Source organism: Calliphora vicina, chromosome 2 (assembly GCF_958450345.1).
Source record: "Calliphora vicina chromosome 2, idCalVici1.1, whole genome shotgun sequence".
Taxonomy (NCBI): Eukaryota; Metazoa; Arthropoda; class Insecta; order Diptera; family Calliphoridae; genus Calliphora; species Calliphora vicina.
The window spans coordinates 96,862,344-96,889,662 of NC_088781.1; the positions used below are offsets into that span (position 1 = coordinate 96,862,344).

At 31.5% G+C, this 27,319-nt stretch overlaps 2 protein-coding genes across 3 annotated transcripts; one reads left to right on the forward strand and one right to left on the reverse strand.

Moving 5' to 3' along the window:
• Window positions 1-385: 385 nt before the first annotated feature.
• Window positions 386-1,921, reverse strand: Coprox (oxygen-dependent coproporphyrinogen-III oxidase). Its single transcript, XM_065501140.1, has 2 exons — window positions 1,791-1,921; window positions 386-1,729 (listed from the first exon to the last, which is right to left on the reverse strand). The coding sequence occupies exon 2, from the start codon at window positions 1,725-1,727 to the stop codon at window positions 537-539; it is 1,191 nt and encodes a 396-aa protein (XP_065357212.1). The 5' UTR covers window positions 1,728-1,729; window positions 1,791-1,921; the 3' UTR covers window positions 386-536.
• A 4,480-nt stretch (window positions 1,922-6,401) lies between these two features.
• On the forward strand, window positions 6,402-27,120 carry sip2 (septin interacting protein 2). Of its 2 annotated transcripts, none has more exons than XM_065501601.1 (5): window positions 6,402-6,493; window positions 24,349-24,896; window positions 24,956-26,020; window positions 26,079-26,515; window positions 26,642-27,120. In XM_065501601.1, exons 2-5 carry the CDS (start codon window positions 24,542-24,544, stop codon window positions 26,963-26,965), a joined length of 2,181 nt encoding a protein of 726 aa, XP_065357673.1. In that variant the 5' UTR covers window positions 6,402-6,493; window positions 24,349-24,541; the 3' UTR covers window positions 26,966-27,120. The 2 variants fall into 2 exon arrangements, with proteins under 2 accessions (XP_065357673.1, XP_065357672.1); XM_065501600.1 differs by lacking the exon at window positions 6,402-6,493 and adding an exon at window positions 6,507-6,645.
• The last annotated feature ends 199 nt before the right edge of the window (window positions 27,121-27,319 follow it).

The following is a 27,319-nucleotide window of genomic DNA, read 5'->3' on the forward strand; positions in this document are numbered from 1 at the left end:
AAGCTCAAATGAATTGTTTATCTCACACCAAACCATTAAAAAACAACAAAAACGAATAAATTTTATTCCTTTAAGTGATCTAGGGTTATTTCTTAACTTAAAACTGTATAACTTTAGGTTAAAAAAAACAATTAGACATTGTGAAAATTAAATGGAAACTTTTTGAAGAATTAACAAGAGTATTCACAATTTAAAATTTTGTGTAAATCTTTTTTAATTCTTCTCCATAGATGTTCAATCTCGTAGTCAATAAAGTTCAAAATATATATGAAATTACACTAAAGTAAAATTAAGTATGTAAATGCACTATAAGACCAGAATTTGGGGATATTTTCCTAAATGAGGCGACGAAATAGTCAATCTTGATTAAATCATTTGGCAAGTGTTTTTCACTGTATAACCGTGTATTTTTTTTAACTTATGCAAATAAACAGCACTTAACCAATATAAACATTATTTCCTTTGTATAACAATTATGTGCAGCATTGAAGGGATGCGATTGTTTCAATCGATTTCCACTATCGATTACGACAACTTTAAGCAGCTCTAGCAGGAACTTCTAATTTTACCCAATCTCTTGGATTCTTTAAAACATCAAATAATTTATCTTCGTCAGAATTTACGGATGGTGTATGCATATATTCCCAGCGAGCTGTTAAGGGCAATGACATTAATATACTTTCGTAACGAGCTCCGGGTGTGTAAAGACCGAATTTTGTACCACGATCGTATATCAAATTAAATTCTACATAACGACCACGACGTAACAATTGCCACTGACGCTCTCTTTCGCCATATTCATCGTTTTTATGTCGTCGTACAATGGGCAGATAAGATGGTATGACCGCTTCAGCACAATCCGTGACAAACTTGAAAGCTTCTGTTTGACTCGGTGAATCAATGTCGTCGAAGAAAATACCTCCTACGCCTCTACTCTCATTGCGGTGAGTTATGCGGAAGTAGTCATCGCACCATTTCTTAAAATTTGGATAATATTTGGTGTCACTTTGATCGCAAGCATCTTTAAGAGTCTTGTGAAAATGCACAACATCTGATTCGTCTAAGTAGTATGGTGTTAAATCAGTACCACCGCCAAACCACCACTGCTTTGATCCATCATTATTGATGACCTCGAAGTAACGATAGTTAAAGTGTATTGTGGGGATCATTGGATTGCGAGGATGTATGACAGCACTTACACCGGCAGCAAAGAACGGTAATGAAGATCCTTCGCTAAGGTTTTTACCACGACTACGCATTTGTTGTACGGCTTGTGGTGGCAAATTTCCCTTTACAACAGATATATTTACTCCAGCCTTTTCGAAAACTTCGCCGTCCTGAAGTACACATGTGATACCACCTCCACCTTCCTTGCGTAACCACCTGTCAACTTGAAATTTTTGACCCGCATATTCTTCCGCCTCCAAAGCCTTGCAAAAATCAGCCTGTATCTTCATAATCATTAGCTCCATTTTTGCTTTCATATCATCTTCACTATTTAATAAATCCGCCGCGTCTGTTATTGGCTCTGCCATATACATTGATGTGTTCAGTTTTCGGCGATGACCACTTTCCAATTGTGCTACTGACACCGTCACGAAAGTTGTTAATCCAGTGCCGATAAGAAAACCTTTTACATGACGCTTGCTTGTCCTACGTGATAATTGGTACGTACTTAATGAGGCCAAATTTTGCAACGCATGACGAATATGATTTGCAAAAGACATTGCTGCAAAGACGATTTTATACTGTTATTTGCAAAATATTTATACGTTTATTCTTTTTGTTACCTAAGATTTATAATTTTAAATTTTCATATATTTTATAAATATATCGATATCGTTTTGACTTTTTTAGCTCCAAAGTTCTTTAAATACAAAAAAAAAAAACAATACAGATTATGTGCAACCGGTGTCGAAAGTGTTGCCGGATAAAATATGTCAATAAAACTGCTTACAGCCTTACCTAAATAAAATATTCAAGCGTTACGTTTTCTGAAGCCCAGTGGTATTTCTTCTTCGTTCTCACTCATTTTTATTTCTTAAGGGCACCATACACTATCAAAATGCTTGATGTCACTTTCGTGTACGTGTAATTTGATGCTTTGATGTACACTTGATTGATGACTCGTCAATCTGCATTTTATTTTCGATTTTGTGGTGTTAACACCAATAGCGGGAATTATATTTAATTTTTATTTGCACTAAAATGTATTTAAAAATGTCAATATCGTATGCAACTTTAATTGCAATAACGAGTAATATAAAAAAATTATTCTCTTCATCCGACACGCTCATCAACCTCACGCCTTGAAATATTTTTGTAAATGACTTCGTGATTGATGAGAAAACACCATACACTATCAAAAAGTGACATCAAGCATGCTAAAAATCAAAATGTTTTTGATTTTCCATCAAGCGTTGTCGGTGTCACACATACAAACACATTTTCACTAATACTACCATAGTGCTTGATGAGTATTTTGATAGTGTATGGTGCGCTTTATACGAAATTCAGTTTTTTCTGTGTATATAAATAAAAATCAAATGTCGTTCGTTGGTAGTTGCATCAGTTGAGAACGGCTGGACCGATTTAGAAACATTGGCTCATAATCATATTCAAACACTAAAGTCGGTTCTTTTAAAAACAACTTTAAAATAAAAACCTGTTTTTTATTAATTTGCAACCATAGTCAAAATTATAGTATGTATGTAAAATAAAGTAAATATTAAACTGAACCGACTTTAACTGGGTGCCACCGCAAATGTAGAAAATGTTTTCATACAATATACAACAAAAAACAGACAATTGGCAACGCTGAACAGCTGACATACAAAATTCAAAAAATCAAAAAAACGTAAACAATAAACGTAACCGGCACAAAGTATACTTTGTGGTAACCGGGACATCTAAAGAAAGAAAGTTGTTTGTTGTGGAAAACACAAAGTATACAGAGGTGTCAAATTTGACAGTTCAAAAACACTAAATTCAGTTTTTTTTGAAATTATTTCGATAGAAAGAGAAAACAAATTTGCGGTTTAATACAGATAGTGCGTTAAAACAAACAACTATATAAATAAGCACATAACCAAACCAGTTAAAATTGTTTCGAGCGAAAGAGACAAATATATTTTTTCCCCGTGTCGCCTCTGTATACTTTGTGGTGGAAAAATGGAAAAGATAAGATTAATATCATAATTACGATATTTTTACTAATTTTATTGATAACTGTTAAATAATTGCAAAATCTCTACCAATATCTTAATAATTTTTTACTTTGTGAAGAACTTTTTTACTCGGCGAAGAACAGCTGATGCTGTTGTTAAACGAGTTAAAAACAACTTTAGCTAGTTTTATATTTAGAGTCGACTTCAGCGTCAGAAGTATACTTTAACTTGTCTATGATAGACCTAAAGCCCACTCTTAAGTAAAGTCTAGTTTAATTCTCTTAAAATGAACTTTATTTTTGACTATGATTATGGGCAATTTTTTTTAAATGTTCATAGTAATCCAATTTATGTTTATACTGAATGAAAAATTGACCAGGCCCACTTTTTTTTCTATATATCTATAATCGCAGAACGCTGGGACCGATTTGTGTAATTTTTTTTTTAATGTTCGCAATAGTCCATAAACGTTTTTTACAGAAAGAAAAATTGTGTACGCCCACTTATCAAACATATCTGCAAATATGTAACCAAAGGCAGTGACATGGCTGAGTTAGTGCGGATAATTCCAACGATGAAGTCACTCAAATTCAAATGGGCCGCTATGTTAGCAGTAACGAACCTTTTTGATGCATTTTTTCATTTGCCATTCATGAAAGACATCCAACTGTTGTTCATATTGCCGTACATTTGGAAAATGGTCAAAGAGTGTACTTTACTGAGGAGAATGTATTAGAACGTGTTGATCGATCGCCATATACAACAATGACCAGATTTGCGCGCTCTCTGGATTCAATCGTCAAAGAAATTTCATCGGCGGAAAGAAGGAAATCCAGTTCCAGGTTTCCCCTATTTATTGTTCACCGATGCATTAGGTAGCATTTACACAGTCCATCCAAGAAACGATGAGTGTTTCAATTTGCTATTAGACACGTATAGATTTTCGTGTCAACGCTTGGGATTGTTAGAGAATGACACGCATTGGGAATACCGCTCGGATAAGCTATGCTTTCGTCAAATGCTCATCAAATACGAACATTGTTTTCGATATTTATCTAAACATGCCAATAAAACCGACTTATTTGTGTAGCGATGATTGCTATGCCTTAAGGGAACCAATTCTCTTAACCTTGAAAATCCATGCTTCTCGCATTATTTGTTTACGCGCCAGACAACAAAACAAAAAATGTGTATCATAGAGCATTGCAATGAACGATATTATGATAACACAGCAAAGCAATCGAGTATTTCTTTATTTTAATTGGTTAAGGCCCAATTATAATATGCATACACTAGTTTAAGTCAGCTTAAGCAACTGTTCGAATACATATAAAACGTATGTGACAAACTGTAATGTACTTAAGAGAGTTTCGTCAAATTTTATTTGCTTAAGCAAAGAGCGAAGCTGGTCGCACATTCCGTAAGTTTGTTTATTGTATACAAAGAAAATAAAGAAAAAATGAAAAGGATGAAGAAAATTAATTTATTTTCATAAAATAATAAGAAATACGTATTTTTTAATTACGTGTTGCACATAAATGTGCAAATGGGGCTAAATTGTTTTGAATGCACATAAGTACATTATGGCCACCTAAAAGTTTCTTCGGATTTTCTTAAGCATTTGACAGTCTTTTCGTTCGGTTTTGACATTAACTTAAGCTAGCTTATGCACATTATAGTTGGGCCTTTACCTGAAGATCGACCTATCAATCAAAATGTAAATAGAACACCTTAAGACATAGAATAAACGCATAGAACGGAAGGAGAGAGGAAAATATTACTCTCTTTTCACACATACAAGTGATACAAAAACAAAATACATGCAGACTTAAGGCCCAAATATAATATACATACACTAGTTTAAGTCAGCTTAAGCAACTGTTCGAATACATATAAAACGTATCTGGCAAAATATAATGTACTTAAGAGAGTTTCGTCAAATTTTATTTGCTTAAGCAAAGAGCGAAGCTGGTCGCACATTCCGTAATGTTTATTGTATACAAAGAAAATAAAGAAAAAATTTAAAGGATAAAGAAAATTAATTTATTTTCATAAAATAATAAGAAATACGTATTTTTTTTAATTACGTGTTGCACATAAATGTGCAAATGGGGCTAAATTGTTTTGAATGCTCATTATGGCCACCTAAAACTTTCTTCGAATTATCTTAAGCATTTGACAGTCTTTTCGTTCGGTTTTGACATTAACTTAAGCTAGCTTATGCATATTATAGTTGGGCCTTTAGGTTTTTGGCTTTCAGTTACCTATCTAGTTGTTGTCTATGCCTTAAGATACATTGGCCTAAATTCAAAAATAAATTTTTTTCTGTTTTAATTATTTCTACACATTTCAAACAGCTTCTCATAAATTCACAAATCGTACACAAACATTTTGTTTTATTTGGACAGGTCGTCTGTCGGATCAGCTAGTATATCAATAAAAATATACACCATTTAACTTCAGATAAATTGGTAAATTCCAAGATTGATCTGTCAAGAATTTTGTTATTAGTAACAGGTTGGTCAATGTTCTGACACCTGATTTCATTTTATCATCTGATTACTGACCAGTCTGCAAGATAATACAGGGAAACAGAATATGTCATATTTTGAACATATCCAGAAATAATACAAAATATTGGTATGTAACATGGTTCATGAAAAATTGAGACACGAATTTGTTAAAAGAATATCTGCTGTAGACGGCTGGACTGGGTTGATATTTTGTCCAAAGCAAGTATATTAATTTGGGTAATATATGTGGTAGCTGGATTGGAGGCAGTGGCTGAATAGCTTCTTACCAGCTGACTTATTTGGGCAGAAATCAAGATCATTGAAACAGCTTGCATTTTAATAATTTGTTTGGTGTTGATAGGTCTCATAATTATAAGCACAAAAACGTTAGAATTTTTGCCCGCTGTCTATTTGTTTGAGTTATAGAAATTTAAAGTCTCAGAGTTGAAAGACCCTCCGGCCGGACGAAGGCCCGCAATACAGAAAATATAAATATTAACAGAAAAATATATAAAAATATAAACTGTTACTCTTGATTTGTTCCAAAATAAAACTTTTCAGTTTAACGAATAATCCTGTAATCTTATGATTCGAAAACTACTCTATATTTTTTACAGTGTATTGTTATATTTAATGAACACATCTCAGTTAATGCAACGCTGTATGTTGATATTTTCTGTATCATTGTTGGCAGCAGTGCTTTTAATTTTTTTTGTGGCACTTTCAAAAAAGTTTTTAACGTGTGAGGCAGATGCCATAGTAAAAAAGCAAGAATTTTGTATTAAAGAGTTGCAATTCAATACCCTTATTCAAGTAAGCATTTTCTAAAATAGTAAACAGTGTATTGTGTTTGTCTTTTTTCATTTGGTGTACTAAAATTTGCTGTGAATCATGTCGGGTTTGGAAAAATTTCAAGCAAGTGAAGCTTGGCGCACGAATTTTAAGAAGTTTCTCTTTATGGAACGGTAAATTTTGAAAATATAAAGGCTGACTTCATAAACGCATTTTGCAAAGCATCACTGCAATGCATAGTGTTCATAAACGCAATAGATTTGGTTTTGGCATTGTCGCAAGTTCATTATTGTATGGAAATGCTTTTCAATGCGCAACATCTGTCAAATTTGTGAACTGTTTTTATTTATGATTCTCTACAAAACATTTATGTGTTCATGAATGTCACAAAGTATTGATTTGCCTTGTAATTGCTTTGCATTACTGCGTTTATGAAGTCAGCCTAAATTAACATGTAATCTTTAAATAAAACAAGAAAAATTAATTTACTTTTCAAGTACTTCAGCTTTGTAAACATGCATTTACGTACACCATGCTAAAAATAACTATTAGTAGCTAGCGTCTAGTAAATTAAGGACAATTGTGATGACATGCAATGACATAAATTTATTTATTATCAAGTGGAACCACTTTTACATAGTATATCGTTTAATTCGGTACTTAATTCAATTAGGTCCCATAGCCAAAAATCTTAGACTTGTTGATATAAAATTACGAAAATTGATTCCAGACCCTTGATGTTATCCGATTTAAGGCTTAAATATTCTTGCTGTAAGGTATCTAATCTGTATAGACTCTGTGATTTTTTTTATTTTTTCACTATTAATAGTGATTTGTCAAACAAAAAACAAATCATATGTTTGTTACAACAACAATACATACATATTTGTCCAATTCACAATTGGACACTCTGACTGACTTCATAAACGCAATTTGCAAAGCAACACTGCAATGCATAATAGTGTTCATAAACTCAATAGATTTTGTTTAGGTAATGTCGCAACGCAAGTTCATTATTGCATGACAATGCTTTTCAATGCGCAACATTTGTCAAATTTGAGCATTGCTTTTATTTATGATAAGTTTATGATTCTTTAATAATTTTTGTGAGTTCTTTATAGAATTATCTTGGAGGCAAGAATTTAATATTTTAGTAGTAATGACGGATTTATGGTAAATTGAATTTTTGTTTATGTAAATATGTAATTTTTGGAATGTTTCAAATTGTTAAATTCAAAACAAAAAAGTTTTATGCGTTCATAAATGTATTTACATAAAATGTCATATATTTTGATAAAGCAGTATTGCTTTGCCTTGTAAACGATTTTCTTTGCAGTGTTGCTTTGCAAATTGCGTTTATGAAGTCAGCCCTTCTCTGTAAATTTGTGCAGCATGTACATTGGAGTTAATTTCAAAAATCTGATTTGCGGGTATCATCATTTTTCTGAACGTATTTGCGTAAATAAAAATAATGGCGTCCTTTTTTTTTTTGGAAATTTTTCACTCCTTGTGGTGGGTTCAACGCACCTAAAGACGCGCATTTTGAGCACATTTTTCTGTAGAGCAAAAACGGTTGAATATATTGCAAATCTGATTTCACCAGTCCATTCTGCATCAAAAATTAATACAATTGATGTTTTTTGAATCCTTAAAAATAGTTCCAAAAACCCACAACAGGGGGGCGCAAATTTCATAAAAAAATAAAAAAAAAGAATTTTAGTTTTTTTAAACATGAAAGATGAAGCAAAATGGCACCAATATTTATGAGGCTTCAAAGTTATTTATTTAACATGAAAATAATAATTGGAAAAAAAGTTTTGAAATTTTTTATACCCTTCACCTTCGTGAGAAGGGTATATATAAGTTTGTCTGTTGAAATCAATTTTCTGAAGGCCCCAGATATCTCCGGGATCCAAATCTTCAACAATTCTGTCAGACATACTTTCGAGAATTTTCCTATTTAAAATCAACAAAATCCGTCCATAAATAACGGAGATATGAGCAAAAATCCGAGACAACCTCTGAAAATTTCATCAAAAAACACAATGTATTGCATGCTTTGACAAAAAAGCAACAAAACGTATGTTTTTGGATGTGCATGCTTTGCGTATTTTGTTATACCCTACACCACCATAGTGGGGAGGGTATTATGCGTTTGTGCAGGTGTTTGTAACGCCCAAAAATATTAGTCTAACACCCACCTTAAAGTATACCGATCGACTTAGAATCACTGAGTCGATTAAACGATGTCCGTCCGTCTGGTTGGCTGGCTGGCTGTCCATGTAAACCTTGTGCGCAGAATACAGGTCGAAGATATTTCGATCAAATTTGGTACATGTTATTTTTTCGGCCCAAGGACCAATCCTATTGAAACTGGCTGAAATCGGTCCATTATTTCACCTAGGCCCCATACAAATGTCCTCTCGAAATTGGACTTATCGGTCATAAATGTTTAATTTATAAATGTATCTCTACAAATTGCGCTCCAAATAAGTTTTATATATACAAAATTCATGTCACCAAATTTTGTTACGATCGGTCCATAATTAGTCATAGCTCCCATATAGACCCGCTTCCGAAAATCACTTTAACGTGCATAAATCGCTTAAAAATGTTGGTATACTCACAAAATTCAACATACTAAACTTTCATATAGACAAATCACACGACCTAATTTCATGCTGATCGGTCCATAATTGGTCATAGCACCCATATAAGGCCCACTTCCGAAAATCACTCAATAATATAAATTATTGAAATTTTAACAGAAAAATGTTTTTGCTCTTTTACTTAGTGTAGGGTATTATATGGTCGGGCTTGACTGACCATAGTTTCTTACTTGTTTTTTTTGTGTTTTGTTTCTTTTGGCGTTGTTGTTGTTTTTTATACAACTAAACGTTTGTTTGGTTGTGTGTTGGTTTTTTTTGGCAAAAAAGCAATAAAACGTATGCTTGGATGTGCATGCTTTGCGTATTTTGTTTTTTTTTGTGTTTTGTTTCTTTTGGCGTTGTTGTTGTTTTTTATACAACTAAACGTTTGTTTGGTTGTGTATGCTTTGCGTATTTTGTTTTTCTTTTGTGTTTTGTTTCTTTTGGCGTTGTTGTTTTTTATACAATTAAACGGATGTTTGGATCAGCGTTGCCACTCATAAAATATTTTTCCTACCAAATTTCTAATTAAAAACTACCAAAGCCTACCAAAACCTACCAAATTTAAAATATTTGAGAAATGCTATATGAATTCATTTCAAAATTAATAGTTAAAATTATATTATTGCTGCTATAAAATTATCCAGAGGAAGAATGATATTGAAGCAGAGTTTAACACATATTATTAGAAAATAAAAGTTTTGAGAGCCCTTAGGCATTTTTTGAACTCAACACTACTAAATAAATACACATTTACCTGACTAAACTAAATATTTTAGAAAATGCTATCTTCATATTTTGCAAATATGTAGTTTTATTATTGATATACAGTAGTGGACTAAAGAAAATACATAATTGAATATTTTTAAAACTGTATTAATAACTTTTGATCAATTTGTGGTATCGAAGTGTAATTTTTCCATTGTTTATCTTGTACTATCTACTATATACCTATAAGTAAAAAAATAAATGATTTAGTTCAAGATACATAAACAAAATATATATGTTGTCCATAACCGCATTTATCCAGTTTTGTCACTCTTTGTCTTTTTGTTATATATTCCTAGTCCCGTTAGTCTGGAATTTAGTTTTCTTTGAATTGAGTGTTTAATAGAAAATATGTTGGAAGAACCGTATTTTTGTTTCATTAAAGAGTACATATTCGAAAGGCGAACACATATTTGAACAAAATTTCCTAGAACTCAAAGAAATGAGAAAAATATCAAAAAATCTTGAAGATTTCTGACTATGATTATGGGCCATAGTGTACTGTATTTAATTTTTTATTGAAACAAAATGTTTAAGTTTTATGCCTTAAAAAAATCTTTTAAGTTTCTATAATAAAAAAAAAAAATTATCAGTCCAATTATGAATAAAAAATTCCGCGGGAGTTTGTTCCCGGGAGTTTTTTCCCATTGAATTTGAATAGGAAAAATGAGAAAAGGGGAAAAACTCCCGGGGAATTTTTATTCATAACACTGTGACACAAAATCGAACTTTTCGAATCGGAATGGGATGAAACCAAAAGCAAATGAAAGCTTACGTTTTTCATAACAAAACTCTCAAGGCTTTTTTCTAGTTCACCGCTAGATTTTTTTTACACGCATTTGAAGTTAGTGATTTTGGAACGCTGGCTAACAAGAAAAAATCATTAAAAATTTGATAAGACAATGCCTATTTATTTTGATTATCCCGGAAAGTTGTGGTATCTTACTATTTTTGGGGTCGAGGGATCTATTTTTGATATTTATTTTTACCTAAAACTCACGCTAGAGGGCTAAATCTGTAACTTCTAAACGGTTGGTCCGATTTTAATGAAATTTGACATGCGAAAAGAGGAAGTATTGTCGAATTAAAGTTTTGAACTAGGACCTCATGAGTTCACCTAGGGCGCGGGCAGGGGTTCCCAAAGTAGGACACCTCGGTATGTTAAATATTTAATACAATACTATTTTTTCGTTTGCTCTCTGATTTAAAAAAAATACATGCATAGAATCTCCTCGTCGAGCACTACAAAAAAAACCTTGTCCTACCTATCAATTAACTCTTATAGCTTAGGAGATATTCGCATTTAAAAATTAAATTTTCAAAATTTTTACCCACCCTACTCCAGTTGTTTTATAACAGCGGGTCCAAATATTGCAAGATTTTCTCCATTTTTCTTTTATTGGATTAACAGAAAATGTATATGGCAAACAAATTTTGAAATTTGTAATCAGGAATCCCGCAATTCCCAAAAAATGTCTTGAAAAATCCCAAAAATGGGATTTTTTAATTTTTTGTCTATATTATCCGTAATAGGGGTGGAGGGATCGAAACCTTTTTACAAAATAATTAAGAACATATTGGGCCATATAAAATGGATTACTATATTTTAATACCGACTATGCGATTTAAGAATTTTTGCCATAAATTTTAATTTTACTTAAAAAATAGGCGTATTTTGGATGGACCTGGTTCGATCGGTATAGGAAATTTTAATTTTTTTTTTCATTTATGATATTTGGTGTGAAGTAAGCTTTTCAAAAAGTATAAATCTGTAATACATCTTCTAAGAAATTTTTTAGATAAATTAAAAACATAAAAAATACTTTCATCCCAAAAAACTACCGAAAAATTACCTATTTTCTATTTTTCAAATTAAAATGCATATAACTTTGGACTCAGTCACGATTTTTAAACAAGTCTTTTTTTGTTTGCCATATACATTTTTTGTTAATCCAATAAAAGTAAAATGGAGAAAATCAATTATATACCTACCAAAAGTTATATTTCCATAATGTGCTTTTCGTTTATAATCTACAATTGGATACAAAGAGCTTGGGCGCTTCACCTAACAATCTGGTCCTTCGAATCGGATCTGAACCGACCTATGGATCAACAGTCACGGGTGGAAACACCAGGGGGTGTTAGCGCCACAGTCTAATCGTTATGTATTACTAATTATCGATTATCGTTATTATTGTTTAGTTATTACTTATCGCTTAATTCCCATTCGCAAATATTTGGATTGCATTATTTTATATTTTCACGCGGTATTTTAATGAATTCATTTTTAAATCGTATAAAAAGCCATTTTTATTATAAAATACAGTAGATCGTGTTTGAAATATTAAGAAGTTCAGCTCTTGGTTTCCATACGAAAAAGTTAGTAATCATTTCAATCATAGTTGCTTAATTTTATAAAATAAGTTTATTAATTTATGTGAATTTCAGGAATTTAAACGTAAAAGTGTAAGAAATAAATAATTGAATTTGTTCCTAAAAATTGTTGTGCTTTTCGTTTATAATCTACAATTGGATACAAAGAGCTTAGGCGATTCACCTAACATATGATATACACATTTCTCATTAAAATAATCATAAAATTTAGAGGATGATGATAACCAACTACCGCTAGGCAAAATATATCTAGGCGGTAAAGTAATCTTTCAAGTATGGATATTTCAATATAAAAATTAGTATTAAAACTGATTGCAAAAATATTTTTTTTTGCATTTCCCAGAAGCTGTTCAAATGGATGAATTTAATGAAATTGATAAGGAATTTATGCTTATAAGCCAAATAAAAGATGTTGATAAATATGGCATTCTGCTGTTTTACAAACTTGGTCATATATTCAAAACCCTCTATTTTTGATATTCACGAAAATTACTTTTTGATGGTAAAATATTCAATAAAACAGCCCTCATCTATAGATGAGGGAAAAATTACGTTGCAAAATCGACAACTGTTGGTTTCATTTTGACACCATACGGTGTCACTTTTTTTGACACCGTACGTTTACAATTTGTAAACAAACGGGTACGAATCGACAACGCAATGTTGTTAAATTATTCGCCGACGCATCTCAACATGAGTTGCCGACAAGTCATTGTCAAATTGCGGCGAAACTCTGCTCTCCTTTGTTTTTATAAGTGAGTTTTAATTTTATTTACATTAAAAAAATGAAAATATTTAAAAACGAAAATATAAAAGAAAGTATAATTTTGTTTAATAGTGAATTTGTGTTGATGTAGATAAAGATCCAGGCAGTGTAAGAAATGAGAAGATCACGGAATCCTGTGACGACATACAACTCCAAAAATTCCTGGAAACAATAAACATGCCTTCAGATTTTGTACATATAAAAGGAAAGTTGAGCTATGTATATATGTAATTATCAGCAATGTAGAATACAATACATAGTATTTGTTTTATTTTTTAATATTTATATGTATTTTATATTTAAGTATTTATTCGTATTGTATTTAAAAATAAATGTAAAACATAAAGGAATTATTATTTATTTCAATTGCCAAATCGTACACGAACGGTATCAAATCGACAACATATGGTTTCAAATTGACAACGGTGCGGTATCAAATTGACAACGGTCTGGTGTCAAATCGTACACGAACGGTGACAAATTGTCAACGGTCTGTTATAAAATCGTACACGAACGGTGTCAAATCGACAACGGATGGTGTCAATTCGGCAACGGAATGGTGAAATATTTTCGTTGTCAAATTGACACCGTTCGTGTACAATTTGTGCACATACAGTGTTGATACACTATTGAGACCGAATGGTGTCAATTCGTACACGGATGTGTTCATTTTTTCTCTGGGTGTATGGTGTGAATTTCTTACAAACATATTGTTTTTTGCTGCTTTATTTTCATTTTTGTTATTTCTCTATCTTATACAATTAATTTTTTCCGAATGTAAAGCCTCTACCTTTTCAAATAATTAATTTTCAAATATTTTTTTGGAATAATTTCCTCTTGCAATTCATGTTTTCTTACTAACTTTTAATGCTGAACATGAATTTTACTATAATAATTGTAGCATACCGAATTTTAATTACTCAAGTAATACGGGAGTTTTTTGGCTTTCCTGAAAAGTAGTGTTTTTTAAGATAGATAGTTTTGAATATAGGCCCTCGACATATTGAATTATAAAAATAAACCTGTTTCAATAAGAAAATATTAGCATTTTTGTATAAGACTTTGGATACGGTAATTTTACCTAAAAAACGGTAATTTTTTTAGGACTGTACGGTAATCGAAATTAAAAAGTTAACATCACTGCCTGTAATTAACTAGTAAACATAAAGGCGAGTAACAACAAATACATATTCGATAATTTTGTTGTTCCCAAAAATATGAACATTATTTTTAAATATAGTTCGAGTAAGAGCACATACTTTACAAGTACACATGTACTACTTAACTACAAATCCATTCATGCAGAGGTTTATTGTATATGTATGTGTGTGTATTAACCCTCTAACAGGCCAATTTTATTTCGAGGTAAAATAATATACCAGGTTATTGTTTAAAAAAAATGAAATACGTTGGAATAAAAACAAACAAAAGACAAGTGCACGTTCTTCTTTATCACATATTTACCGTTATAACGGGAAAAATAAACAAATAAAGCAGCATTACATACATTTAACATACCCGCCTAAAGGCAGCCTTGCCGGTTAGAGGGTTAAAAACGTTAAAATAAAACAAAAACCTAACAAACCTTACTGTTTCCAGGGTTTTGCAGACTTTACGTAAAATATTTTCTACTAATGTACAGTATTGGTCATAACTAAAGCACACCTTCAATGAATTTTTTTCATATGGTATTTTTTTGTATAAAATCAAAGTTTTAAATATCTATTATGTATTATTTTCATTTGTTAATATGTTTAGTATTGATAAACAAATACTTTCAAAGTTAACCTTTCTATAAGAGGTAACTTAAAATCCAAAAATATTTTAAGGTAGAAAATGAAACGGACAAAACTAAAGCAGCCCTTCAAGGATATACTATAAAAAAAAAATTTAATTAATTTTTTTGTTGCAAATCCTTTGTTTTGGATGACACAAGAACATCTCTTGGCATAGAAAATAATATGTTTTTATGGCGTTTTTCATTTCATTTTCATTTATTTTTCATTTATTTGTTTGTAATACAAAAAGCCTTCAAGGCCAAATACGTATTACATCTATTTCCATAACATTATATTACATGAATATTATTTTAACAATATATTTTTTAATAAACAATTTAAATAAGCCAAAAGTATTTGTTAAACAAAACGTAAATAAAAATTAATAAGTTTGATTAAATTCATTCGAATTGAAATTGAAATGTACACCCTTGATTCTTTGATATGACGTATAAAATTTGTTTCAAGACTCCCTATCAGTGGAGGCACACCATTTGCGTAACTATTTAGTGAGCTAAAAATTATACATTTTTTTTTTCGATATTCCTTCCCAGGCTATTTTAACGGCATGAAATAAATCGTGAAAATTTCCGATCCTTATTTCAGCAATTTTCACGATTTACTTTCATATTAACAATGTGCCACAAGTTCTCAATAGGATTGAGATCGGGAGATTGACCAGGCCAATGAAGAACTTGAATCTTATTGCTCTGTAGCCAAGTCTTACAAACTTTGGAGGGGTGCTTAGGATCGTTATCCTGTTGGAAGCTCCCTATAACTGGCATCTCTTCACTGGCAAAAGGCAACATTACAGCTTTCAATACATCACGGTACATGAACCGATCCATAATCCCATAAATTTTATGATTTGGCCCAAATCCTTGACCAGAAAAGCAACCCCAGACCATTACATTGCCTCCTCCATGTTTAATTGTTCCTTTGCAATACTTAGGATTCAGTCTTCCTCCTTTTGGTCTGCGTACACGCCTTATTCCAGCGGGACTTTTTAAATTGTATTTGGATTCGTCAGGGAACAGTACTGTCTTTCATTTTTGGACACTCCAGTCGATGTGGGCTTTGGCAAATTTCAGTCTAGCTTTCTTGTTCTTAGCTGATATAAATGTTTTTTTTAGCTGATCATCAGCTGAATAATCGGGCTTCTACTACTCTTTTACGGATTGTTCTATCGCCAACGCATAATCTTAAACTTGTTCTTACTTGAATAGCTGATGCTGTAGGATCTTTTTGTAAATAATTTTGAAACAAGCCTGGAAATAACTGATCTGTTAATTGAATATTTTTTACTCAATTCATGTAGTTATAAGCCCGTCGTGCAGTCTTCAATAACTTTAATTTTAAATTCACTGGAGTACTTTTTCCTTGTCATTGTTTTTTTTTCACAATAAACTGTATAAAACTTAAATTTTGCACACGTTTTCCTTTATTTTTATCTTTTGGAATTTTTAAGTCCATTCATTGTGATTCCCGATAACTCACATTGCAAATATGCAGTACCGAGTCAAATTTTTAAACATCTTATAAGAGTGTGCTTTTGTTTTGTCCGTTGCGTTTTGAGTTTTTATATGATTTATCATTTTAAATTAATTTTTAATAAAATTATCTTTCACTAAATGAATATTAAATGAACATTAACAATATTAGTTAATAAAATATATACAAACTACATCCCAAAAAAACCGTTTTTATCCAAAAAATTATGATTTGAAAAAATCCATTGAGGGGGTGCTTTACTTATGGCCAATACTGTATATTACCCTCAACATATTAGATATAAGTTGTCATATTCCCTTTTAATGTCTCAAGTCACATATGGACTTGAGGTTGTATCAGGTACTAATTCCACTGATCTATATAAAATTAATCGTATTGTCAATACCATTGTTCGTTTTGTATACAATGTAGGTCGAAGGGATCATATATCCATTTATGTTAAACAATTTTTAAAATGCACTTTTTCTAATTTTGTTATACTTCGGTGCATGATTGCTTTTCATAAGATAATGAGAACTGGAAGTCCATTACCGTTGTTTAAGAATTTACTTTTAGTAGATCGAATAGAAGTCCCCAAATTTTGGTGCCTAGAATTAATAATTCTATGAGAAATCATTTCTAATTCGAATTGCTCGTTGTTGGAACTACTTACCAATTGATCTGCGTATTTTCTCACATTCCAATAATGTTTTCCGAATTAAACTTTTGAATTTTTTTGCAAACTATGGAGCTGTTTAAATGTATATTTATCGAACATGCTTAATTTTTAATTTAAGTTATTTTTCTTACATAGAGTACTATTTTTAGTGCTGCTATTGGAACTTTTGTTTGTTTTTTTTTCTATAATTATTGTTGCTTTTTATAAATTCTTTTTAATTTTTACATTTTTTACATTTACACTTTGTTAATTTTTGTGCTTAGGTATTATTGCTAAGTAATATGTAAGTTTGGGCTTGAAGGCTTTGTATTACTTGAATAAATAAAAAAAATAAAAAATTTAGTTTCTTGCTGTTTTTGTGCAAATAACCTTCTTAAAAGCAAATGTGACCGATTGTGTAATTGTAGGGCAAGAGTATGTGTTTATTGTTGTACAGATAAAACTATATCGATTCGCACAGAAATTCAGATGCTGTTTTTATATAAAATTAAATAATTATAGGAATATAAAAATAACAACATAAACTGCCTTGTTCATAAAAAATATTTTATGTTTATTAAAGCGTTGTGTGGCCAATGCTTTTGGGGTCTTTATATTTATTTCATAGCTGTGCAGTATAAATATTCTTATTAAAGATATTTTAATAGAGATTAAAATAAAACATATTATTATTCCTTCTTAAAGAATTTTGTTTGGTTTTTATTTAATCATGTTGTTTGGAAATGAAATAAATTCTCATATATTCGGAATAAATTTAATTTATTTATATTTCTATTCACAAATGTAAAAACAGATATTTACAAAAATAAAATGTTTGTTCTTAAATATAAATATGTATGTATATACACATCTGCTCAAAATAATAGATACACCAAAATTTATTTTTTAAAAACGAAAAAAAATAATGGTATATTGTAAAATTATAAAAAAAATTCAGTCGATTTTTATTTATAGTTAAAAGGAGAGTAAAAAACAAAAACAAAATATTTCATAATTAATAATAAATATTATAAAGTAAATTAAATTTCTTAAATTTCGAAAAATTTGGTGCTCATAATAATAGATACATTTTTAAAAATTCTTATTAAACAAAAGCTAATAAATTTTATCTTAAAAAAATTAGTTTATTATTAAAGTAAAGCTAGTATCCAGTATATCCACCTTTGTTTTGTAAAACTTTCTCCACTCTTCTGGGCATACTGGATATCAAGTTCTGACACTTCTCCAATGGAATCTCGTACCATATTTTTTGCGTTTTCTCCCATAAATCGTCTTTATTTTTGAAAACTTCCTTCGAAAGCCTTATCTTTAATTCACTCCACAAGTTTTCTATTGGGTTTAAATCAGGGGATTGGCTGGGCCAGCTTAAAACAGGTACGTTATTCTCCAAGAACCAGTTTTTAACTAATCTTGAACTATGTTTTGGGTCGTTGTCCTGCTGGAATGTCCATATTAATGGCATTTTTTCCGATGCATATGGAAGCATTACGTTTTCCAATATGTCTCTATACCCACTAGCATTCATGGTATCTTCTATTCGGAATATCAGACCAACACCATTCCATGAAAAGCAACCCCAAACCATTATGTTTCCCCGCCATGTTTTACCGTCTTTTTTGTAAATTTAACGTGGAATTCTTTTCCTTTTGGTCGGCGTACATTTCTTTGGCAGTCGTTTCCAAACAAATTTATTTTTGTTTCGTCGTTCCATAAAATATTTCTCCATTTTTTTTCGCCTTCACACCCGGACCATTGTAAGTGCTCTTTAGCAAATTCTAATCTTGTCTTGATATTTTTTTGGCGCATTAGTGGCACTTTTCTGGCAATTCTTCCCGGCAATTTAGCTTGTAAAAGACGACGACGAACTGTTTGTGGACTGATTTCGTTACATAGCTCCGCAGAAATAGCTTTCGATGATATGAAAGGGTCTTTTTTAACCATAAGGACGATTCGCCTATCTGTTTCTGGACTGGTTTTCTTTGGTCTACCGCGAGTTTCTCTTTTTTGTTTTTTAGATAAAGCATTTTGGACAAAATGTAATAATCTTCCTATGCTCTTTGCTATTTCCCGTAATGATTTTCCTTGATTTCTCATCGTTTGAACAATTTTTTTCTACAATGATGATTTCGTCCCATTTTCTTCAAAAGAGTCCTATTTTTTATAAAATTGTTGCTAAAATTTAAATTATACTTACTGTTTCACGTAAATAGGAACAAAAAATTGCACAAAAAAAAAATTGTATATAAACAAATTACAAATTACTGATGTGTATCTATTTTTATGAGCAAATAATTTTTTGTAATTCAAATAAATTCGTTTTTAAAAATCAACATGAAAGCAAATAGTTGCCAGATTTTTGACTGACATGACATTGCCAGATAGAAATTTTAATAATATGATGTATTCTTAACGCTTGCGAGGAAATTTTCAATGTTACCGCCATTTAAATTTTTTCCAATTAGGTGTATCTATTATTTTGAGCAGATGTGTATGTACATAGTTCATATAATGCGATTTTTATTAAAATCCTTCTCAGGAATTCGACATTTCTCCCGCCAAATTTGACCTAGTATCATGTCCGACGAAGGAAATTTAAACATTTGTAAATCCTTGAAACGATTTTTCGATTTTTGGCATTTTTTATGCAAAATTTTATGCCCGATGGCAAATTATTTTTGTTTTTTGTTATTGACTTCAAGTATTTTAAGTATTTAATAAAAGGAAATTCAGTTATTTATTAGGTAATTGTTTGATTCGGAATGAACAAAATTTTTACAAAATGTTCATACATAAACATATTTAAAAACGATTGCTATGTTCATTTAAAAACATGTTATATTTCAATACCCTCTCTCAATCGTTGACTCCTAGTTTATCTCGAAGGTCACTGAAACTCTTGATGTCTAAGGCCTTTGTAAACATATCAGCTTCTTGATCTTTGGACCGGATTTTGTTGAAAACGTCCCATATAAGCCACACAAAAACAAATATCAGGCCTACAACTGAGCATGGTGTACATCAAACTCACGATAGGGTTCATTTACTTTTTCATTTATTTTATCTTCAGGTAACAGTTGAAGTCCTTTTTCCATTGGCGTTTTTACTGAATTGCAATCAGCCAATAGAAATTTTGTTAAGACCTTTTCAATACTTGCTTCTTGTGATAATTTTATTTTTCCTTCATCATATTCGATCTTAATTCCAATAAAATAGTTTAAAGTACCACAGTCACTCATTTCAAATTTGGTCGATAAATCACTTTTAAGTTTCTGAATTGATTTTACTTGATTTCCTGCAATCAATAAGTCATCCACATATAAAACGATGATCAGAACCATATCTTTATCAAATTTAGTATATAGACAGTAATCCCTATTTCATCTTCGAAATCCAAGCGTCAGTAAAAATTCATTAAACTTGCTGTTCCAACTACGTGGGGACTGTTTAAGACCATATAATGATTTGTTCAGCTTAAGTACCATTCCCTCTCTTAATTCCACGCCTTCAGGTGGTTCAAGGTATATATTTTCATTTAAATTTCCATGTAAGAAAGCCGTTTTGACATCTAATTCGGAACAGCCTTAAAAACATTAACAGCAGAATCCGCTTGTAAACCAGTTATATAATCAAATAACTTACTTGGAAATTTGCGCTCCCGACCGCTACGCCTAACAGGTTCAATACTGTTTTCTTCTTGCGATGGGAGCGCAGTGGATGCTTCAGTAGAAACGGAATCTTGAATTTCCACCACATCATAATCATCAGTTAAAATGCTGGAATCAACTTCATCTAATCTAACTTCATGACTATTTTGTTCATCATCACAACTTCGTCTATTAGATTCAGCAAAAGTACCATTTTCAGCATTTGATTCAACTTCAGTACTTGACTGAGCCGCAGCACCATTTTCATCATCACTACTCCATCGTCCTTATTGCACATATTAGCTACAGGCTTTTCAAGCATTATTTCAATTTCATATAAATTGCCATTCAAATATTCTGTACCAATCAGTTCTTTCATAATTAATGCTCGATTGTCAACGATCTTTACCTCAGCACCAGCTTTTGTTAATTTTCGTACTGCCATAAGATTATCTCTTAGATCTGGTGCATATAGTACATCTTTAATTCCAATATCATAATCAGAATCCGTTTTACAATGTATTTGACCACTTGCTGTAGCTGATACTGATATATTGTCCTTTGCAATGTTGATTTCAATAGGAACAACAAGTCTCTTGAGTTCAGTAATGTACCAACTTTCGTTAGCAAGATGATCCCTAGCACCAGAATCTAATATAAATCTAACTTTTGAGCCTCCATAATTTTTATTGGAACTATTACCAGCCATAAAACAGAATTTTTTATCGGTAGCACGAGCTTCTCGAGTCTTGCAATCTTTAGCTTGGTGACCGAACTTATTACATTTGTAACACTTACCATTAAACTTTTTCTTAAAATGTTTTTTACTTGAAAATGTTGTCTTTTCTCCAACTTCAACACGATCATTTAGTTTAATTTCTTCAGCTATTAATCTTTCCTTTATAAAGCCAAATGTGAGTTTGTTGTCATCTATGTTTTGTAACGCCGTCACTAATGGATCATATTTTTCAGGCAACGACAAACAAATTTGTGTAATTAAATCAGCATCTTCTAATTTTGCTCCAGCCATTTTAAGTTGTCTTGTAAACATTTTGTAGAAAAATGTCTTACTTCAAAATTTGATGCTGTGTTTTGTTGTGTCGACGCACACATCATGTTGTTCAATGTCATCGCGCCACGAAAACCGTGTTGTACCATGTCATGCCTATAACTATTGATGTTGCTGTTATTATGTGTGGTAGCTTGAGTTGAATTTATGTTAACAAGTGTCGCATTGTTAGGCAGAATAAAATTGCAAAGTAGAATGAAATTGTACACAACTGCTGAACAGCGAAAATCTGAGAAATATTATTATTTAGCATTATATTTTTTTTTAAATATTTAGAACAAATAATATAAGGATTTTTTAAAATATATGTTTGTAAATAATAAAGTGTAACACAGAAAAAAGAAATTCATAATTGGAATGAATTTTTTAATAAATATTATTAATCGAACATGAATTTTTTCCAAACTTTTTCCATTTAGAATAAGAACATGTTCATAAATATTATAAAATTGTACATGAAGGAAATTTTTACACAAATTTGTTACTATTTAATAATAAATTCCATTACCCAATGATTTATGTAGTTCAAATATTTTTGTATAATATCCCAATATTGGTCAATATTTCTAAATGTATCGAAAAGTCTGAAACGTAAAGAATACAATTAATCCAATAACATTAGAGCATTTTATCTTCTTCAAAATGCAGTAAATTTCGCCCATATTTTCTCAATGTCTAGCTGAAATTAATAAAAAATTATGTACATACATCAATATTTTCCAAGAAAAATTTTAAACATTTTTGAATAACATAAAAAACTATAAAACTATTTTTCTGTGAAGTTACGCAATAAAAGGCCTATAATTTTTCTTCAGATCGTTAGGCAGTTGAATTTGTTCCATTGGAACATTTTTGAAGATTTATAATTTTTGTAACAATTATGCCGCGAAAGATTCAGAGACACTTCATTAAATTTAAACACGTTCTTACAACGTGTATAATAAACGAAGTTTTTAATAACTTCATCGTTGTCTTTAATATCATTAAATATGTTATAAACTTCACTCCGTGAATGCTTCTTCACTGTAGTGAATACACAGTTAACGATTTATACATTAATTTCATTTGCTTTAATTAAACACCGCACAGTGGTATGAGAATAAAAAAAGAGGGAAATAAATCTGTAACTTCTAAACCCTTACGTCGATTTGAATGAAATTTCACATGCGCAAAGAGGAAGTGTAGTCGAAAAAATTGCCAAAAAAAATTGCGAAAAATCGCCTTTTTTTAATTTTTTTAAATTCAAATGCATGTAACTTTGACTCAGCCATGATTTTTAAACACTTCATTCTTTATTTCATATATAGATCTATTGTTAATCCTATCGGGGAATATTTGGGTAAAAATGTTGAAAATTAAATTTTCAAATGCGAATATCTCCTATGCTATAAGAGATAATTGATAGCTACGACGAGGTTTTATGTAGTGCTCGACGACGAGATTCTATATGTGTAATTTTTTTTAAATTGGAACACAAACGAAGAAATAGGATCATTTTAAAAATTGAACATACCCGAGGTGTCCTACTTTGGGAACCCCTGGTCCCGCTCCTGGTGGGCTCATGAGGTCCAAATTCAAAACTTAAACTCGACTACACTTCCTCTTTGCGCATGTGAAATTTCATTCAAATCGGCGTAAGGGTTTAGAAGTTACAGATTTATTTCCCTCTTTTTTTATTCTCATACCACTGTGCACCGTCTAATAGGCCAATTGACTTTGTTCAAAACGCTGTGCTGCCACTATGTAAGATGGTCCGACAAAACGAGCACACTCGTATGAACTAAGAAAATAACAGAAATTAGGGAAGGACAGTACGGACAAGACTACTAAGGAAGGGGTAGCAATGTTCGACGCTAGTACTCTAGAGGATCTTACGTTAACGGACATTAATGCAGGATAATGGAACATTAAGTGATGTGAACAGGGGATTGTCGGAAGACTTTCTTGATGAAACTTGTACCACTCAAAGGTTCGCGGAGATGGCTCTGCTCTATAACGAGGAGCTAGATATCGTCCCCTCAATAAAACAATAGTGTATGTATAAGCATATACACCCTTATTTTTTTATTGCATAATAAGAATCTACGTAACTGATTCTATATGTGGTCAAAATTTGGTGAAGATCAATTGAAATATTATTAGCTCAATTGAAATATTATTTTTGTTCCAGTTGTCTACTAACACAAAAATTTTAAACTCAATTATTTCGAAATGGAAAAAAATTATACACTATTGTTTTATTAACGGAACGTTATTACCTGTTATCTACTAACATTCAGAAGGCAGAGGGATCACCTCCTACCAACAGAACTGATCGATAGAAGGTGCTAAATACGCCAATATTGTTCGGCAGGTCGCCGTGGAGGTGTTGCCAATTGCGCCTCTATTTAAATAAAAGCCTTTGAATGCAGCTAAAGAATTTGTTATGTCGGGAATGGTTTGCCGAAATTCTGAATTAATATTTTTGAGAATTAAGCTTAAATAGAATTAATTATTTCGAAGCTCTGTTATAAACCTTAGATAAAATAAAAATTATTAATAAGAGTTAATGTCATAGTGTACTTATCTATGGATAGAATGTCGATTTTTATATCAAACTGAAAATATTTTTGCTTTCAATATCATTTTAACATAAATAGAAAACCAGAAGTGGTCCAAAAAACATTAACAATAACTGAAAGTCAACGCTATAGTTTGGATATAGGGGAAGATTTAAAAAATATAATTGAACAAAAAAAGAACCAGAAAACTGTTCAAATCAATTTGAATGCAGAAATTATAAATATTCCTAATACAACAAACGAAAGTATAAGCCATCAAAAAGAATCAAATATGAATCGATGCGATGAAACTGCATATGGAGAACTGCCCATGTGGCAAAAAACATCAGATGAAAGTTTCGAGGCTTTAGAGAAGATGTGCGAAAAAACTGTATCTGATCCGAACAGCACACTGTTTAAATATCTTAACGGCGAAGATGAGGAACAAAAAAGCAACAATGTTGTGGTATGGCAAAAGACTTCTGATGAAAGCTTTGAAGCCCTAGAAAAGATGTGTGACAAAACAGCATCTGATCCGAATAGTACTCTCTTTCAATATTTAAATAGTGATCGCAAAGAACAGGTCTTGGCAGAAGTTAAAAAGCGTAGTGCAGATGGAATTATTTTAGATGGGCAACATCAAGAAGGTAAGTTTGTACAAAATATCATAAAAAGTGATAATAAAGAACAAAAAAAATTTTTGCAGATAAATTACTAATGAAACTAAATAATTGCACATTGTTGGATGATATTGAGGCACCATCACGCATGTGGGAAAATACCATATGTGGTGATACTATCCTGCAAACCTCACCTATCAAAATGGTGGGTTTATTAAGACCTTCTACAATAATTGAGGAAGCACCAGATGACTCGACAAATTCCGATGTATCATCTCAAATGAGTTTTCGAACAGCTACTAAAGGCGCCCATAGCGATATCTCCTCAAGTGCCTACGAAACTGCTCATGATTCTACTGTAGCTAGTAATCGTACAGATGTTTCTAAAAAATGCCGCCAACAAGACCTGGAAGTCATTGATGTTGATAACATCGTTTTTGCAGCAATAGCGAAAAACGAACAACAGATGAAAGACAATGAAGCCTATATTATTCCTATCCATGAACAATTGGATGCTACTATTATTGAATCAGATCCAATAACTAATATATGTGATGGTGAAAATAATTCTAATGCAAGTGAAATATCGGTTGATTTGATTGATTTGGAAAAAACATTTGGTCCACTTCAAAACTCTCCGCATTCTTCTATCGCAGAAGATGGTCCAGAGCAAAATATTGAATGTAATGAAAATGAAATGGAAGATGGTGACGTATTAGAAGATTCTATTATTGAAATACTCTCGGATGAAGAAGATGTTGATGAAACTGATGATGTGCAAAGTAAAGATGAAGAAGAACAAATACATTATACAAACATCAAAATGGAAATGAGTTCAAAAACGAACTCATTCAGTATTAATCACGATACCTATAGTTTCAATGAGTCACTTGAAAATGATAAGGAAAATTGTGGTGCGACTCCTCAATCATCGGAGAAGTCTATGCAATTCAATGACACAATGGAAGAGGTCGAGTATATGCTCAAAAGGGGTATGGAATATATGGCTGCTGAAGCAGCTGCCAAAAAAAGCCCGCCAAAAGTAAAAGCCCCTATTCCGGCGTGTAATATTAAGGTTTCCAAAACTCAACCGAATTCTCCTATGACACATAAGAAGCCGGGTTCACATGTATCATCTTCTGCCTCAAAAGGTAAAATAATATTTTCAAGTCGTTTTTAAAAAACGTTAATTTTTTTTTAATTCTCCAGTGAAATCATCAACACATACAACACCAGCCAAGAATGTGCCCTTAACCAAAGGTCACAATTCATCATCGAAACGTTATGATATCGATATACGACCATTTCCGAAATTAGATATATTTGCTAAGCCTGCTGTACATGCTCGCACTAAAGAGCTAACAAGCAAACAACAAAAGTTTTCCCACATTGTTAGTCCTATTGGTGCCTATATGAAAAAGACCGCCAAAACACCGCTAATGTCCTCAATAAATTGCAAAACTAAGGACTATTTTAACTCAACTGCAATTCTGGAACTGGAAAATGAATCTCGCTTGTATCAGCCACAGTTTGTAAAAGACTCAGACGGAAGCGAAGCATCGGGTTTACCTAAATTGCCTGGTTTAACAAGTGATACGAAACGACCACTACCGAAAAAGGCATACATATCGTCTGATTTGAAACATGTACGTATGGATTATTTATTTTCAATGTGTTCAAAATGACTGCATTTTTTATTTTACAATATATTTTATTCAAGTATAAAGTCGGCATTTATTAACAAATATTACAACTTTTTATTTAAAATGTAGATTGTTGATGAACGGACTCCCATAACGATTCCTGGTGGTAAAAAAATACAAAAATATCTTGAAAACGCAATGATGCCAGCTGTATTACGTCACGAAGGCAAATTTAAAATGCCAGGCGGAATGAGTAACAAGTTAAATACGCCATCATCATCTTCACCAGTAGTCCCCTCTAAATTGCCCTTAAAAAATTCCGATACAAATTCAATAATTACATCAAGATCATCCTCGCACATACCACGACGTAACAACGCCAGTCTTGCTGATTTGTCAGTAATGTCTGGCGATGTATCCATGTATACAATAATGGATGCCCAGAAATTTTAATATTATTTATCCATTCCACCCATTTTTTTGCATTATTGCGTTAGCGTGTAGTTTTATCTGTTTATGGATGTTTTACCTTTACCTTTTTTAATAAATTTTTTCTAATCGGAAAAATGTATATAGTACGAAATAAATATTAAATTAAATGTTCGGAATGTTTGAGTGGATTGGTTGATTTCTAAATAGACCGATTTTCAAAAACGAATAATTGACAAATTGACAAGATTTTGTATATTGAAACAGGTTTGTTTTCCCGATAGTAAAACGAAAGAATCGTGTGGATTATTTGATTTATACCACGCAATTTTAAAAACGAAAACGTTACTTGGGATTAGGACTACATGATCGGTTCAT